Raw genomic sequence first — 13,588 nt, 5'->3', positions numbered from 1 at the left:
TGCGCACTGTAAGGTGGGCGCCAGACCAGTGCTGCGATGGTCTGGTAGATCAATGGTGAGGGGAGGGTGGTGATTTGGGGGAGGTGAAACATGTGCGGTTCGCTGGAAGATTGACTCGCTTATTTAAGTTTATTTTCCTTAGTATTTTGTACGCACTTTGCTCTTGCTGGTACATTATGCAAAGTATTTTATTGAATATCTGTAGCTTTGTGCGTTTCTTAGTTCCGAGCTGTAAGGAGGACTATGTCGTGCACTGGCGGTGGTTGACGATTCTGCACTGCAGTTCTTCGTCCCTTGCGAAATCGGGTATGAAAATGAAACCACAGAATAATGGTAACTATTGACGTCAATGGAGCCGACACTATCAATGGTGTTAAGAAGTAGACTCTGTTATCGCGGTGAACCGTTTCTCATTTGGGTTCCCGGGCTGGTTTGCTCGTTTATTTCTCACAGGTTATCTTAATACACATGTGCTATGGACGGCATTTACCCGAATGCTGAGGTTAAATAAAGTACATGCAGAACGAGCACCGAAAAGTCGAAATTTGTTGTTGTTGTTGTTGTTGTTGTTGTTGTTGTTTTTTTTTTTTTTTTTTTTTACTCTTCTTCCCTCTTTTGGTGGATTGAGGTTGTGATCTGTGACAGAAAAGACCGCATGGGGAAAACCGAACGGGCGAACCAAAGTTTGATGCATAAAGGGTCCCGGAATTTTGTCAGAATTTTAGAAAAACGGTACCCGTAGGGAGAGGGGGGAGGGCGGAGGGCAATGGATGTGTTAGGAATAGATGAGCATGGAGATTATCTAGATAAAATAGGACAAGAGAGTATATCCGCACTTTGTACGAGTCATGTTCTCACATATCTGGTATTTCGTATCCGCCGCTTCATGTTATGGAGTATATCTTGATTAATCTAGCGTCCATGATGAGGATTTTACTCCGTAGTTTACCGATAATATTCCCAGCTCTTTGGTTGAAACCGCGGAATGGCACAACGGTGCTGGAGTAGCTTGTCGTCAAAGTCAGGATGTTCGACTCTTTTTGAGGGAAACGGTGGTATCTTGTTGTATTTGACACCAGAGGGCGTGGCGGCTTGCCGGAAATACTACTGCCCCTGGTGATTATTGAAAAGAGAAAATATCTAGATAAAACAGTGTATTCTGTACAGAATGGGCAGAAGAATAGCAGTGAAGTGACATGACAATCTCATCATGTAGACAGAAAGCGGTAAAATACTGCCACCTTACAGAGCTCCCACAAAATCGCACAATGATGCTGATCCCGATCAATGATGATCCCCGGCCCACTACACTGATAATCCTATGCTCAGCCTAACATCAAATGCGATGCGGACCTATTATGCGGATATTGTACAGATTACCCTGCCGATTATTATTCCGAACCAGCCCTGTACCGAGTCAAACCTCATCTCACCTCGACACGAGCCTGACAGCCACCGTCATATTACATGCCTTTTTCTTACTCAAACTGCCTCTCTGATTTGTAACTTATTTGTGTGACCCAAGAAAACAAAAGCGGACACTCCATTTCGTATAAATAGCATATTTCGAACTCCAAACAATCTTCCGGAGACAGACAAGGTTGTGATTGGTTGGAGGGAGGCTGGTACATACGGAGGATTCTTCTTCTTCAGCTATGCCCGATTAGGTTTAGTACCATGAAGTGGAGAGGAGAGAAATAATCCACTCAGTCATCTTGTCAGCCAATGATAGTGCGTAGCCCTTGCATTGGTCCGTGAGAGCAGCACCGAATCGATTGCTGGAAGGGGTAATCAGGGTAGGCCGGAGTCAGGCAGACTACTGACGGTTGCTATGTTTAACTGTTTCCTGAGATCACCCGCTTATCACAGATCGGTGATATAATTGGTTCCGGACTTGAGAAAACATTACGGAGTGGTGTAGAAGAATATGGCAAGATACGGGTGATGTTATCGCTGATGACTCGTGTAAAGTACCGAATGTACAATAGAGTACTCCGTACCTGTACATAGAAGTACTCTGTTAAGTGGACTGCATGCAGCACCAGGACAGTCGAACACCTCGATTGGAAAATGCCATGACTTCAGTCCGACAGCACAGCATGGGACGTGGTGGACCTCTCCACGGAGCTTGAAGGTACTCCGTACATAATACCTCGGTTCCAAGCACCCTACTGAGAGTCCTCCGTGTATATTCCAAAGCAGACACCTCCCACTCCACGAGACCGAGTGGGACGACAAACCAGGGTGCACCGGACCGGGGGTTTTGAATCTAGCGCGGGTGGGATGCTGATTGGTTTTCGGAGACTGGAGGTCATGTGGGCCTGACAAAAAATAAAAACAGAGAGAGAAAACAGAGGCAGTGCAGCAACATATTTTTCTCTTTTGATGCCATCTCCGACGCTAAGCCTGATACCGGTCGGACTTTTGCCCGATTTCCGGTATTTTTTTTATCGTATTGTAATACACCCACCCCTCGGTTTTCTTTTTCATCCCAGCGTGTCATCCCATGCTGATGAACTAATAAGAGGGAGAATAATGCAGATTATGATGGTAATATTGTTCACAATAATTACAATCGGCAGGGGAGAAAGAAAAATAAAGACAAGGGAAGAATACAAGGCTGGTGTCGAATGACGCTGGTATTGATGCTGGTATTGCTGGGTGCTGGATAACGGCTCCTCAATTTCTAAAAAAGGAATACATACATACTAGCACCCCAAAGGTGAACTCAAGCTAAAAAGTCCTTGACTCGTTCTGGCTACTCCAATCACAGCCTCCCATTCTTTGCTCGTACAAAATAAAAATAACCTGAACCTGTAAAAAAAAAAGAAGGTATGCACAGGCGCTTCGTACTAGAAAAAGGACCCCCATTTGATCCGACTAGTCCCTGGTCCCTACTGTTACTACTGGTACTAAGAATTGTAGTAAGACTACAAGGTGCTTATAGTATAATAAATACATGTCCTCCATCTTGAGAGCACATCCCCCGCCACTCCACTCAGTCCCAGCTTCTTTTCTTCTTCGGTCTTCTACTACTTCTATTTCTTCTAATTCTACTTCTTGTGTCTTACTCCCATCACTTCCAGGGTGTCGGTTTACTCTTCCTCTTTCTCTCTCCTCTTTCTCTTTCTACTCCCTACCTCATTTTCTTCCCATCGCCTGTGATGACGCTGTGAACGTCTCATTGCTTTCGTTTTCTCCCTTTCGCCTATTTTGCTAGCCTACACTCGCTTGTTGCTATCGTCGCTGATTATCCATTACACTCGCTACGTTGGATTGTTGGAAGCAAGAACCAAGAGACACTCAGTGGAGGAAAACCGAAAAGAGTATCACGAAAAAAACGCTGAAACGAAGTCCGACGACAAATAAAACGAACACGAAAACAAAAAGGAATAGAAGGAGGTTATATAAAAAACAATTTCCGAAACGCTGTCTTGGTATACTTGCTGTGGTATACCCTTCTTGATAATACCTAATCCCATCGGATGCTCCCACACTGCCGTCGTTGATCACTGGGGAAAAAAAAAAGAAAGAAAAAGAAAAGGAAATTCAAGAAGAATTTCCCGTTTTCCTATCCGTTTCGACCAACAAGAAATAATTGAATAAAAGAGAAGGTGAAACGAAATCGACTTGGACTCCTGACCGCGGCGTTTGTTGCCCTCATAACCCTCTCCGCAGAGCCGTTTGCCCACTCAGTCGGAAGGTGTAACTGGCAGATCTTTCCCCTCATCAACCTCATCATCAAGCTGAATCTCTGGCGGATATCCCATTCGAAAAAGATTAGCATCTAGGATCATCCCCTGCGACAGGAGATCATTGATCTGAGTCTCTGTCTCGGTTCAAAGCAACATCTTCCGAGAAACCCAATTCGACCAGAATCCCTTCGTCTACCTGCCCAAAAGGTTAGTGCTAATTTCCCTTTCCCTCACTTTGACACGGGTTACTCTTGTTCCTCTGGTTCTCTCGTCTTTCCGGTTTCTGGTGGTTGGTACTGGTGCCTTGCATCGACATCTCCCCTTTCATCTCCTACGGGCTCCTTGCTTCCCCCAGAAGGAAGAGGTCGTGCCCATCGGGGTCCAAATTGTCGGGGAGGCGTGCGATTGGAGATTCATGATCGCTGCCCATGAGCTTGTTGTCCCGGTGGCGTTTCTTTTTTTATTTCTTTTTTTTTTTTTTTCATATTTCGTCTCCCGCGTCCTGGGTGTTTGTTGTTGACATTGTCATTTCCCATAGGGCCTGTGCGAACCGTGGATTTTACATATTAGATTGGAAAAGGGTCTCAGCAGCTCTGAGTCTAGTCCCTCGTCTTATCTCTCCTCTCACTCTTTGTTCATTCGGTAAGTCCCGTGAAAGTCCTATGCAATAAGCCGGTCTTTCCTCCGTCCACAATTCTCATTAGCTGTATCTTAGTTGGCGACTTGTCCCTCTTCGCTTTTAACCAACGTTCTCTCCCGTCTTGAAGTACTCTGAGACTCGTTTCGTTCAAAACCATCAGAAAATCTGGAAGTGAAAGAAAGAGGAAGACACCGAAACATCTCCGGATCAAGTTCCTGGACACCAATATAAAGCGTTCTTTGGTCCAGATCGCGAGATATCGTCAAACTACTATTCATCTTGAGTCCATTGACCACCGGTGGCTAGTATTGGATCCTGCTACACCCCCTATTCTGCAGCCATCCTATATTGGTTTCAGCTTGGGTCGTTGATTCGAAGCGATCTTTCGTGACGTCTCTTCTTTTGTTGAGACCAACAACCCGCTTCATCTCGTCGCTCGTTCTGTCTCGGAGAGCTCCCTGGTGACTTTCCGGCCCTACTGTCGTTTCCCAGAATAAATTCCCAGTCATTCGCTTCGTTAGAGAAATCCTGTCTCGTTGCAGTGCATCATCACTGCAACACCCTTCAAGCTGGCTTACTCGAAGGATCACGGTGTTTTGGTAAGTCCCAACCACCCGTCAATCGCTTGTTTCGTTTTCTGTCTCTCTATCCCCTCCCCTTCTCACCCCATCTGTGTCTTCCTACTTGTTTTGACCTTGCATGTATCCTCACCTGAGGGTTCTCATCACTGACACATGGCATATGACAGTTCGATCCCAACTTCCAAACTCCCTTAATTCTCGACGATTCGTTCGAGCTTTCAGATACTGAAGAGACACGGTTCGCTGGTGCATTTTCAGACGGCCTATTGGCCAAGTCTGAGCCAATCCTGTCTATGTCTGCCTTTCAGAAACCCCCGCAGATGGCCCTGCTAGGTATGTACTCCTGGCCCTCGCGGGAAAAGGGCATCTGCCCTGCTCAGGAATGTGGAACTAAGCCTTAATATTTGTTGATAGACTATAGTGCGACACGATCTGTTCATGAAGATGCCGCTGCTTATCCCTCGTATGGTCAGGCCTCGTATGTGAACACCCCGCTTGTCCCTTCCCCCATGGGAGATCAGGCAAGCCAGGTGTCTGACTGCGTGCCATACCTGGCTAGCGGGGACTATGCCAGTTCTTACGGCGATGCCAGCTCTCCCATGCTTGGTGGCGATGGTAGCACCCCTATGCCGGAGGTCGTTTCATACACCCCTCAGCGAGGCTGTGAAGATACCACTGTCTTCGTACAGATCCAGTCCCCTTACGACCTTCATTCCTCGACAGTCCCAATAACTTTGTTGTTTGGTTCTAAGAGATGCGAGTGTATCCCCCACCTTCTCGGCACCCAAGGCTCGTTGTTCCAGTATGCCATCTCCGCTCAAGCTCCGCCCTTCATTTCTACCGGATGTCCTTCGTTCGCGGTACCATTGCAAGTGGTCATCGATGGCCAACCCTCGACCACGCTCCAAGTCGGCGTATATACATACGAACAAGTTTCTCAATCCTCGCCATCGGATGCATCGCAGAAGAAGCGAAGGATCTCTTCCTTCGAAGATGAAGACATTTCCCAGCCTATCAAGCGCCTCGCAGGACATCCGATTGCCGCCCGAGACTCACAGCAAGACGTATACCCGTATCATGAAAGTCGATCAGCATCATTCTCGCCCTATCTACAGAGCATTCCCGCTGTGAACGGCTTTGCGGCGCCTTACCGCCCCGCTTCCTCGCCCAGAGTGAACTCTCTTCAATATTCCAACGTGTCGGCGACACCACAGTCCGGCTTTCGAGCTCCTTCGCCATTGATGTCTTCCTGGAGTCCCTCCCTCATGTCAATGTCTAGTGACATTCGGAACCCCGCCCTCGCTGCCAGCCACAGCCTACGTCCGCCTCAGACACATTCTCCTTCGACAGGGGCAACCCCCACGTTGATTCGAACCTCAACTTTGCACCAATCTAGTGGCTTTGGGCAAACGCAGTCCTTCAACCCCTACGCGATGTATCCGACCAAGGCAGTTCTGAAGCTGAATGGTGACCTTGACACAATGGCGGATAACTGGACCCGAGATGAACATGATGCGAAGAGACGCCTTGTTCAGTTCACCCGTGTCCAGAGTGGTAGCACCATCCACGCTGACTTTTCCCCAGTCGCCCCGGAGAAACGGGCGCCCAACAGTATCTGCATCAGCTGCATATACTGGGAAGGCAAGGATGAGTGTTTTGTGACCAGCGTCGACACCATCTACCTGCTCGAGTCGCTGGTCGGGGTGCGGTTTACCGTGGAGGAGAAGAATCGGATTAGAAGAAATCTGGAGGGATTCCGACCTCTTACAGTTTCAAAGGCCAAGGCAGACAGTGAAGAATTCTTCAAAGTAATTATGGGCTTCCCAGCACCGAAACCTCGCAACATAGAGAAAGATGTCAAAGTGTTCCCATGGAAGATCCTTGGCCATGCCCTGAAAAAGATCATTGGGAAATACGTGAGTTCTATCACCAAAATCTACTTGAATCCAGTAACTGACTTATCTCGACAGTCTGCCAGCTACTCGTCGACTGCTGCAGCTTTGCCAACCTCGATGATGTCAAACTATGGCCCTGGTTCCGACTCAGGAACAGATCCCCAAAACGCGGGGTCTCCCCAGTCCGTCTCAGACACAGCACCCTCTTATGGCCCTACCATGGTTACGTCAGCCTATTCCTCTCCGGCAAACATCCCCATGACGCCTATGACAGGGAATTCCGACTACCGGGCCGTCCTTCCAGCTGCTAGCCAACCCTTCAACTCGATGCCGGCTCCATACACGTACCCTCCTGCTGCCTGTCAGCAGACTCAATACGCGCTTCCTGCGCCTATCAACCGGAATCCCTCGTGGGATTACAACGGTTTCGTCAACAACCCGGCCCCAGTGAGTGCGTCTTCGAGCAATACTTGCTATAATTATATGGCTCCGATGTCGTATCCCTTGACTGATACGTCAAATGGAGCGTGATCGTTTTGACCTTTTCCCCTTTGTTTTTCTTGTTTGATTGTATTGACTTCGCACATTACATTGGTTGGCGTTCTTTGATAACCTTTTTTGTACTTTTGCCTGGGCTGATCGTGCTCTCTTACTTGACTGACCTGGTTATAATTCCGTTTTGCTGGACATTCTTCGAACATGAGCAATGGCGCTGGACCATACGCTAATAATATGTCCTCTGGAACTTTGGTGGCGCTCCGTTTACATCTTGGCGCAATGATTTCACGCCCTTTTACTTTTCTCTTATTGCATTCCTATATCTTGCATTTATATTTTGTCTCAATGCCCCCTATTTTTGCATTTTATGCTTCTTTGACGACGTTCGTTCATCATTCATTTGATCTGTTGCATACATTTCTTTCCTTTGGGGCATTTGGATTCCACTCTTTACTGGACACTGTACGATATTTCGCATGAGCATGGCGCTGCAGTCCTTCCTTTTCCTTTGTTTCGCAGGTCAAACAGGTTCACATTGTGGGATAGACACGGAATACTTTGGTGGACGAAAAACAGAAGGATGTACTTTGAACATTTATCTTTCTTCTGTGGTTCTCCTTGACATACTATGCGAGACAGTCTACTGACTGCTACATACATGTGCATAGCTTTTTGGCGTTGTGTGGATTGATTCCCTTTTCCTCTTTTTCGATTCTTTTCTTTGTCTTTTTTTAATGAGATGTTTGCCTTGTGGCTGTAATCAATGGAAATTAGTGTTTATTAAGAATTATTAATAATCATTGGCGCATAATTCTCTATGCTGGTTTCCTTGTGCATTCGCTGAGAGAGATGCCCTAACTACGGTGGCCCTCCGCAATTGGCCTTATCTTATCACCACATCACCTGACCGGCCCGTGTGTGACTCAGGCACTGGTTTGATAGCTTCCATTCTTTCGCTCCTCTTCCTGTCACACCAAGTTTCTTTCTTTTCTACATCAATCACCCTCTCTTCCTTTTCAATCTCCTTCTATTCTTCGCATTCAGTGCATTCACCTATCTTTTTCTCGAATTGACAACCGCCTCTAGTTTCCTCTCCCCGATCTGCCCCGCCATTTGATCGCTCTCCCCGCCATGGATCACATCAAGGCGACCTTTGCCAAGTGCAAGGAAGAGAAGCGTGCTGCGCTCGTTTCATACATCACTGCTGGTTATCCTACCATAGAGGAGACGGTGGACATCCTGCTTGGATTGGAGAGCGGTGGTGCTGGTATGTCAATATTTTCCTTCCCCGCAGCTTTTTTTTTTTTTTTTTTGCCTCCGCAAAGCCCGTTCATAATTTCTTTGATTTGCTAACGCGGTCTCCAATTCAATCAGATATCATTGAACTGGGCGTTCCCTTCACTGATCCTATTGCCGATGGACCGACTATTCAGACAGCCAACACCAAGGCCCTGCAAAATGGTGTGACTGTCACCACGGTTCTCGATATCGTTCGCACGGTGCGCAGCAAGGGCCTGCAGACCCCCTTGCTTCTCATGGGATACTACAACCCGATGATGCGGTATGGTGAGGAGCGTATGCTCAAGGATTGCAAAGAGGCTGGTGTCAATGGCTTTATTATGGTTGATCTTCCTCCTGAGGAGGCCGTGCGGTTCAGGAATATCTGTACCAGTTATGGGTGAGTCAATTTCTCCTTGGATTGGCTGGCCTTTTTGCTTACTTTGGCAAGTCTGTCCTACGTCCCGCTCATCGCCCCCTCGACCTCCGAGTCTCGAATGAAGTTGTTGTGTAACATTGCCGACTCATTCATCTACGTGGTGTCGCGTATGGGTGTCACTGGCGCCACTGGTCAGCTCAGCTCCAATCTCGACGAACTTTTGGCTCGCGTTCACAATTGGTCCGGCAATGTGCCTGCTGCATTGGGATTCGGTGTCAGCACTCGGGAGCACTTTCTGGCCGTGCAGGACCTCACGGAAGGTGTCGTTATTGGCAGTCAGATTATCTCCATCTTGGGCCAGGCCCCTGCAGGCCAAGCCGCTAAGAATGCACAAGAGTACCTCTCCAGCATCACTGGCCGTAAGTTGGAGCGCGATGCCTCGGGCGCCGTGGTGAACGTGGTCAATGTGCTCGAGAAGGTGGAAAAGAAGCCTCAGGCTATCTCGCAGCCGTCGGAAGTCGTCACTGACGCTGATACTCCTGCCGGTCCTGGTTTGGCTGATCAGTTGGCCGCCCTCAATGGCACTGGCAACCCTGCTGAGCAGCCTTCGCGCTTTGGTGAGTTTGGTGGCCAGTACGTGCCTGAGTCTCTGATGGACTGTATGGCCGAATTGGAGCAGGGTTTCAGCGATGCCCTGAACGACCCATCGTTCTGGGAGGAATACCGCTCCTACTACCCTTACATGGGCCGGCCCAGCAGCCTCCATATCGCCCCTCGTCTTACGGAGGCTTGCGATGGTGCTACCATCTGGCTCAAGCGCGAGGACCTTAACCACACTGGTAGCCACAAGATCAACAATGCATTGGGTCAGATACTCCTTGCCCGCAGACTAGGTAAGACCAGAATTATTGCTGAAACCGGTGCTGGTCAGCACGGTGTTGCTACTGCGACTGTCTGCGCCAAGTTTGGAATGGCATGCACCGTCTACATGGGTGCTGAAGATGTCCGCCGCCAGGCTCTGAACGTGTTCCGAATGAAGCTCTTGGGTGCCTCTGTCGTTGCTGTTGAAGCTGGTAGCCGTACCCTACGTGATGCGGTCAATGAGGCGCTCCGTGCGTGGGTTGTCGACTTGGACACCACTCACTACATCATTGGTTCTGCTATCGGGCCTCACCCGTTCCCGACCATTGTTCGTACCTTCCAGTCGGTTATTGGTGACGAGACCAAGCAGCAATTGCAGCAGCAGATTGGCAAGCTGCCCGACGCCGTTGTTGCCTGTGTTGGTGGTGGTAGTAACGCTGTTGGTATGTTCTACCCGTTCTCTAAGGACCCTAGCGTCAAGCTGCTGGGAGTTGAGGCCGGTGGAGACGGCGTCGAGACTGCTAGACACTCTGCAACCCTTTCCGGTGGTAGCAAGGGTGTTCTGCACGGTGTCCGCACCTACGTCCTGCAGGACGAGCACGGCCAGATTTCCGAGACTCACTCCATCTCCGCTGGTCTGGACTACCCTGGTGTCGGTCCAGAACTGAGCTCCTGGAAGGACAGTGAGCGTGCCAAGTTCATTGCCGCCACCGATGCCGAGGCCATGAGTGGTTTCCGTGCTCTTGCTGTGCACGAGGGTATCATCCCGGCTCTTGAGTCGTCGCACGCTGTATTTGGCGCCATGGAACTCGCAAAGACCATGAAGAAGGGCGAGAACATCGTTCTCAACCTGAGTGGTAGAGGTGACAAAGACGTGCAGAGCGTTGCCGATGAACTCCCCAGATTGGGACCGAAGATCGGCTGGGATCTGCGGTTCTAGATCTGCACTCCGCTTGGCCCCAGGGCTTGTTTTTAGTTGTTTCTACGCGATGTTTATGCATGGTGCTATGGATTTCTTTTTCGGGGTTATGTCTAATGCGACATTGAAAAGTCTTTTTTGGATGGACCTGCCTATATTGGACGACAGTCATGGATAATCCTACGTCTATTTTATTTTGGGTATTTTTTTCGGGATTACCTTAGAAGATATTATGAGCCACATGTGAACGAAATTCAGTGAATGGGGAAAGACTTGTAAATTGCAAGATAATTTGCTCTTGTTTTTCGTAGAGGATCTTCCCATCTTGTCCTTCGCCAAATCATCGCGAACATCAACCCGAACATCAACCAGAAATGCGCTCACCAGGCGAATAGAAGCCATTACTGCAATATCACTTTTGATGTACGCTGTCAAATAATTCACGCAAAACTGGCACTCAAATACTTACTAGTCAATTGCCTACGATAACTATACAGAATCTCTATCGAACTAGCGATGCCAAGCTACCACCGATTTTTTTCTGTTTTCCGACACCAACCAATATTGTCTGTCTCGATGCTATAGATCGATTATCTTATGTAAAGGCAGCCTAGTGGTCATTGCACAAGCCGCTGGGCTCAAGATGGAACAGATCCTATAATGTCTGTTCTTGTCCTGCGTTGGCCAACGACCACTAAGCTGTCCCTGTATCAGAAAGTCGATCAATTAGCATTGACACAGATTTTGCAACGGCTAATCTATGAAAGCTTCTATTAATACAAATCAAAGACAGTGGAGCTAGGACTACAAGATTAAGTCTCTGTCTGTGCTGTTACTGACGCTTTTCATTGCGCTTGTTGGGGTTCTCGTTATTTTATATTCTCTTCTTGGGACTTGTGACAGTTCGCTAGCAGACTAGTCTTTGCATTTATGCACCTATTTATCTAGTGTATCTTAGCAGAGCATCCACTACACCTACTTTTCAAGGCAGTACACTCATAATGAGTAAATGAGAGGAAAACTTCAATGTGTGGTAAAACACATTCGAACTCGTCCAACAGGATCAATTCGGATAGGGAGTAAATTCAAGTATAACAGCAGCCCTCAGCTGGAATCCAATCACCAGTCAGTACGAAATATTAATGCTTATAAGCTTTCATCCCAATTCTCTCTCTTTCACAAACATCTTGCAAACGCTTTTCATTATTCGTGAGGCTCTCAGGGTCATCGGAATCGCCAAGCTTAAAAATCGCATAAGGAATAACCGGATGCAAATGTTTCAGAGGAATGGCGTCGCAGATTTCCAATCCCCGTTGGTGGGAAATTTATGCACGCAGTCCAGGATAAAGAGCCTGTCCTTATATCACAATCCTGCAGTTGGCATGGGTCGTTCCTCAAGCACAACTTGCGCAGCGTCCCAGGTAAAGAGGCACCCAGATTTGAGTCAGCTGCAGCTGCAGTTGCAGTACCGAAGATGACATAGGCTAGTATTTCAAAGGTTTGGAGTTTGGTGGGCCTTTTCAGAATTCCGCAAAAAGGGTCAATATTATCTGCATTTCAGACACCTCAAAATACTCGCCAACTTAATCATAAGATCTACGATCTACAGAAAAGTCTTAATAATAAAAGACAGCTGTCGAGCAGCCCTGTATCTCACCTTCAACATCATCGAGTGAAGCAAAGAGTCAGTCAGCGCCCAAAAGGGAAAATCACGGCCCAGACTTTTTCTCAACTATTCAACTATCACTAACCTTAGTTAACTACCATTAACCATCTACCACTTCCATCTACACTTCGCTATACCATTGTCTAGTGTCACCTCATTTGTACCAGGTTGCACCGGTACAGCCACCGGCCTCAATGCCAATGTCCAGAGAGATAATATAGTCAATATTACTGCGTTGTGGTTGATAAACATGCCAATAAAGTAGATGGTAGATGGATGGGTGGCCCGTAAGAACTAGATAATGTGTGTCGAAACGCCGGAGAGGGGAGACAAAGCCAGGCGATGAATTGATTTTTGTCGTAACTCCAGTTACCTAGTCTGCGACTGGACTGGGGAATTTGCTGGAAGACGCGGGAATTTGCATGGGATGTTGAAGTATGCGCCGTCATCGGACAGGGGGCTGCCGCCGAAAGTCTTGCCTTAGACTGGTTGAATATGCCTTAGACTGGTTGAATACAGCGGGAATGTGCGCCAACCTACCGGATATTACGCTGAGCTCAGAATTTCGGAGATACAAATTGTTGTTCTTTTTGATCCTGATTCCCGATCAAGCTGACACTCATGTTGCTCTACCTCGCACATGGACCAAGTTGTGTCTGAGGGATGACCTGTGTGAACCACACGGCTTGAGAAATGGACCTATATTCGCATTACAAGCTGCACGCATGCTTTTGTCACTACATATTGAGGATCTTCATCCCCTTCGCTGGATATATCTGCTTCCGGCTATGGTGTTGGGATGATGATAACGAGTATGAAGATTATGAACCTGACACTTGTGAGCACCGAGACAATAGTTGGGAACGATTGAAATCTGTGTGCGAAAGGAATGGCATTTAACTGGAGAGTCTTAATCAAAGATACCCAATTTCAACCAGTTCGTGGATTCCGAAAACCAGCTGGCATGCGCACACCCTCGGCTCTTTTCCGATTATGTTCTTAAAGCCTTGTCGTCTTCTGTTCTTTTCCCGAGGTCGCCCAAATTGGTTGGCCTTTTTTCTGTTATTATTCGCTGCCCAGGTGTACTGTGATCTTCTCTTCAGTTAATGAAATTCATTGCTATCTAATAGACGATTGGGCTTTGGATAAAGGCGACGATTGCTTAGCCACAGCATG

General features: G+C 47.8%; 2 protein-coding genes across 2 annotated transcripts; both read left to right on the top strand.

Annotated features, from left to right (window-relative positions):
- Window positions 1–5,209: 5,209 nt before the first annotated feature.
- On the top strand, window positions 5,210–7,342 carry medA (transcriptional regulator medA; the record flags this gene model as incomplete). Its single annotated transcript, XM_040780037.1, has 2 exons — window positions 5,210–5,249; window positions 5,331–7,342. 2 exons carry the CDS (start codon window positions 5,210–5,212, stop codon window positions 7,340–7,342), a joined length of 2,052 nt encoding a protein of 683 aa, XP_040641481.1.
- Window positions 7,343–8,440: 1,098 nt separating this feature from the next.
- Window positions 8,441–10,767, top strand: trpB (tryptophan synthase TRP5; the record flags this gene model as incomplete). The annotated part of the gene is made up of 3 exons (XM_040783896.1): window positions 8,441–8,576; window positions 8,684–8,987; window positions 9,039–10,767. The coding sequence occupies 3 exons, from the start codon at window positions 8,441–8,443 to the stop codon at window positions 10,765–10,767; spliced, it is 2,169 nt and encodes a 722-aa protein (XP_040641480.1).
- Window positions 10,768–13,588: the final 2,821 nt, after the last annotated feature.

This window comes from Aspergillus ruber (assembly GCF_000600275.1).
Source record: "Aspergillus ruber CBS 135680 unplaced genomic scaffold scaffold00005, whole genome shotgun sequence".
Lineage (NCBI taxonomy): Eukaryota > Fungi > Ascomycota > Eurotiomycetes > Eurotiales > Aspergillaceae > Aspergillus > Aspergillus ruber.
This window is presented reverse-complemented; position numbering and strand designations above follow the sequence as displayed.